General features: G+C 41.0%; 1 protein-coding gene across 1 annotated transcript in view; it reads left to right on the top strand.

The window, feature by feature from the left end:
* The window catches only part of PIGR (polymeric immunoglobulin receptor), a 9,508-nt gene that overhangs the window by 6,430 nt on the left and 1,833 nt on the right, over nucleotides 1-1,245 (top strand). The window contains 2 exon segments of the mRNA XM_031062892.1: nucleotides 690-740; nucleotides 742-806. Coding sequence (XP_030918752.1) covers nucleotides 690-740; nucleotides 742-806 — 116 coding nt within the window.

Below are 1,245 nucleotides of genomic sequence, written 5' to 3'. Positions count from 1 at the left end.
ATTGCTATTATTATTTTCTAATGATATAATATTATAATATGTCATAATAGTATTTTATTTATTTTATAATATATTTATATAGTTTAGTTTAGGCAACATCTGGCACCTTTCAGGTGAAGAACTGATCAAGTTCAGAGTTCTTGCTCCAGGGAACTTCTTTGCTTAATAAACATGAACCCAGGGAGGAGCAGGAGAGGCTGACAAAAACAGCAAGGGGCTTAGTCTCAGCTTTGGAGGAGTATTTTGGAATTGAAGTGGTTTTGGGGGGAGGAATATTGTTAGAAACAGAGAAAAAATAGAGCCCTGGGTATCTGATATTTACCCATCCTGAGTGGGTGATGGCCAAAGTGAAATCAGGGTAACACAGCCCCATTTCATTGCTTTTGGTGGGCAAAGAGCCAGGAATAAAAGCAAAGCAAGGAGGTAAAATTTGACCTGGAAATATTAGAGGCAGAACTTAGAAATGCAAGACTTTTTCAAAAGTTCACTGGCAGAGAGATTCTACTTGAGATTTTCACAGTAAATTATTTGGTGTGAGAGCATTTCAGGCCTCCAACCCCCCTTTTGAAGAGCCTCTCATGGAAACTCCCAACAGCAGCTCCATGTCCAAACACATCCCAGCAGTTTTTGTGTCCAGCTCTCGTGCTGCTGCTCTCTAACCCCTCTCCTTCCTTGGGACATACAGAGAGAGATGCCAAGCTCAGCCCAGAGTTCCTGGATGTTGATTCCAGCCATGATCCTGGAGCTGTTCCCCCAGGAGGAGCCCACAGCGATGCTGAGGTGCGAAAAGGAGCCGCCCCAGAAAGGTTGGTTCTCTCCATCCCCTGCCATTTATCTTTTTTGTGGGGTTTAAGTAAAACCCCTTGTGTTTGTACACCCTGTGTGCGTTGTTTAGCAACACACAAAAAAAATCCTGTCCCCAAAGAACTTTGCTCTAAATGTCAGAGAAGTTAAAAAGTGACAGCAAAGGGCAAGATGACTCACAATTAATCTCCAATTCAAGAAAATAGTATCAGAAGGAAATTATTAGAAATTCCAGGTACAAAGTACTTCTGTTAATATTAGAGAATTTTCCTTCACTTATTTATAACCCAGCTGCTGATGTAGCTGTTTCAGCCTGACCTCAAGCCTATATTTTTATTTGGGTTTTGTTTTATTCTGTGTGCTAGAATCCAGTTCATTGATTGAATTGCACCATGCTCACTCAGAATTACCATCCTACCCAAATTTAGCCTGCTGGATTTT

Source organism: Geospiza fortis, unplaced genomic scaffold, assembly GCF_000277835.1.
Source record: "Geospiza fortis unplaced genomic scaffold, GeoFor_1.0 scaffold391, whole genome shotgun sequence".
In the NCBI taxonomy this organism is placed as follows: domain Eukaryota; kingdom Metazoa; phylum Chordata; class Aves; order Passeriformes; family Thraupidae; genus Geospiza; species Geospiza fortis.
The sequence above is the reverse complement of the archived record's forward strand: the minus strand, read 5'-3'. Positions and strand labels throughout refer to the sequence as shown.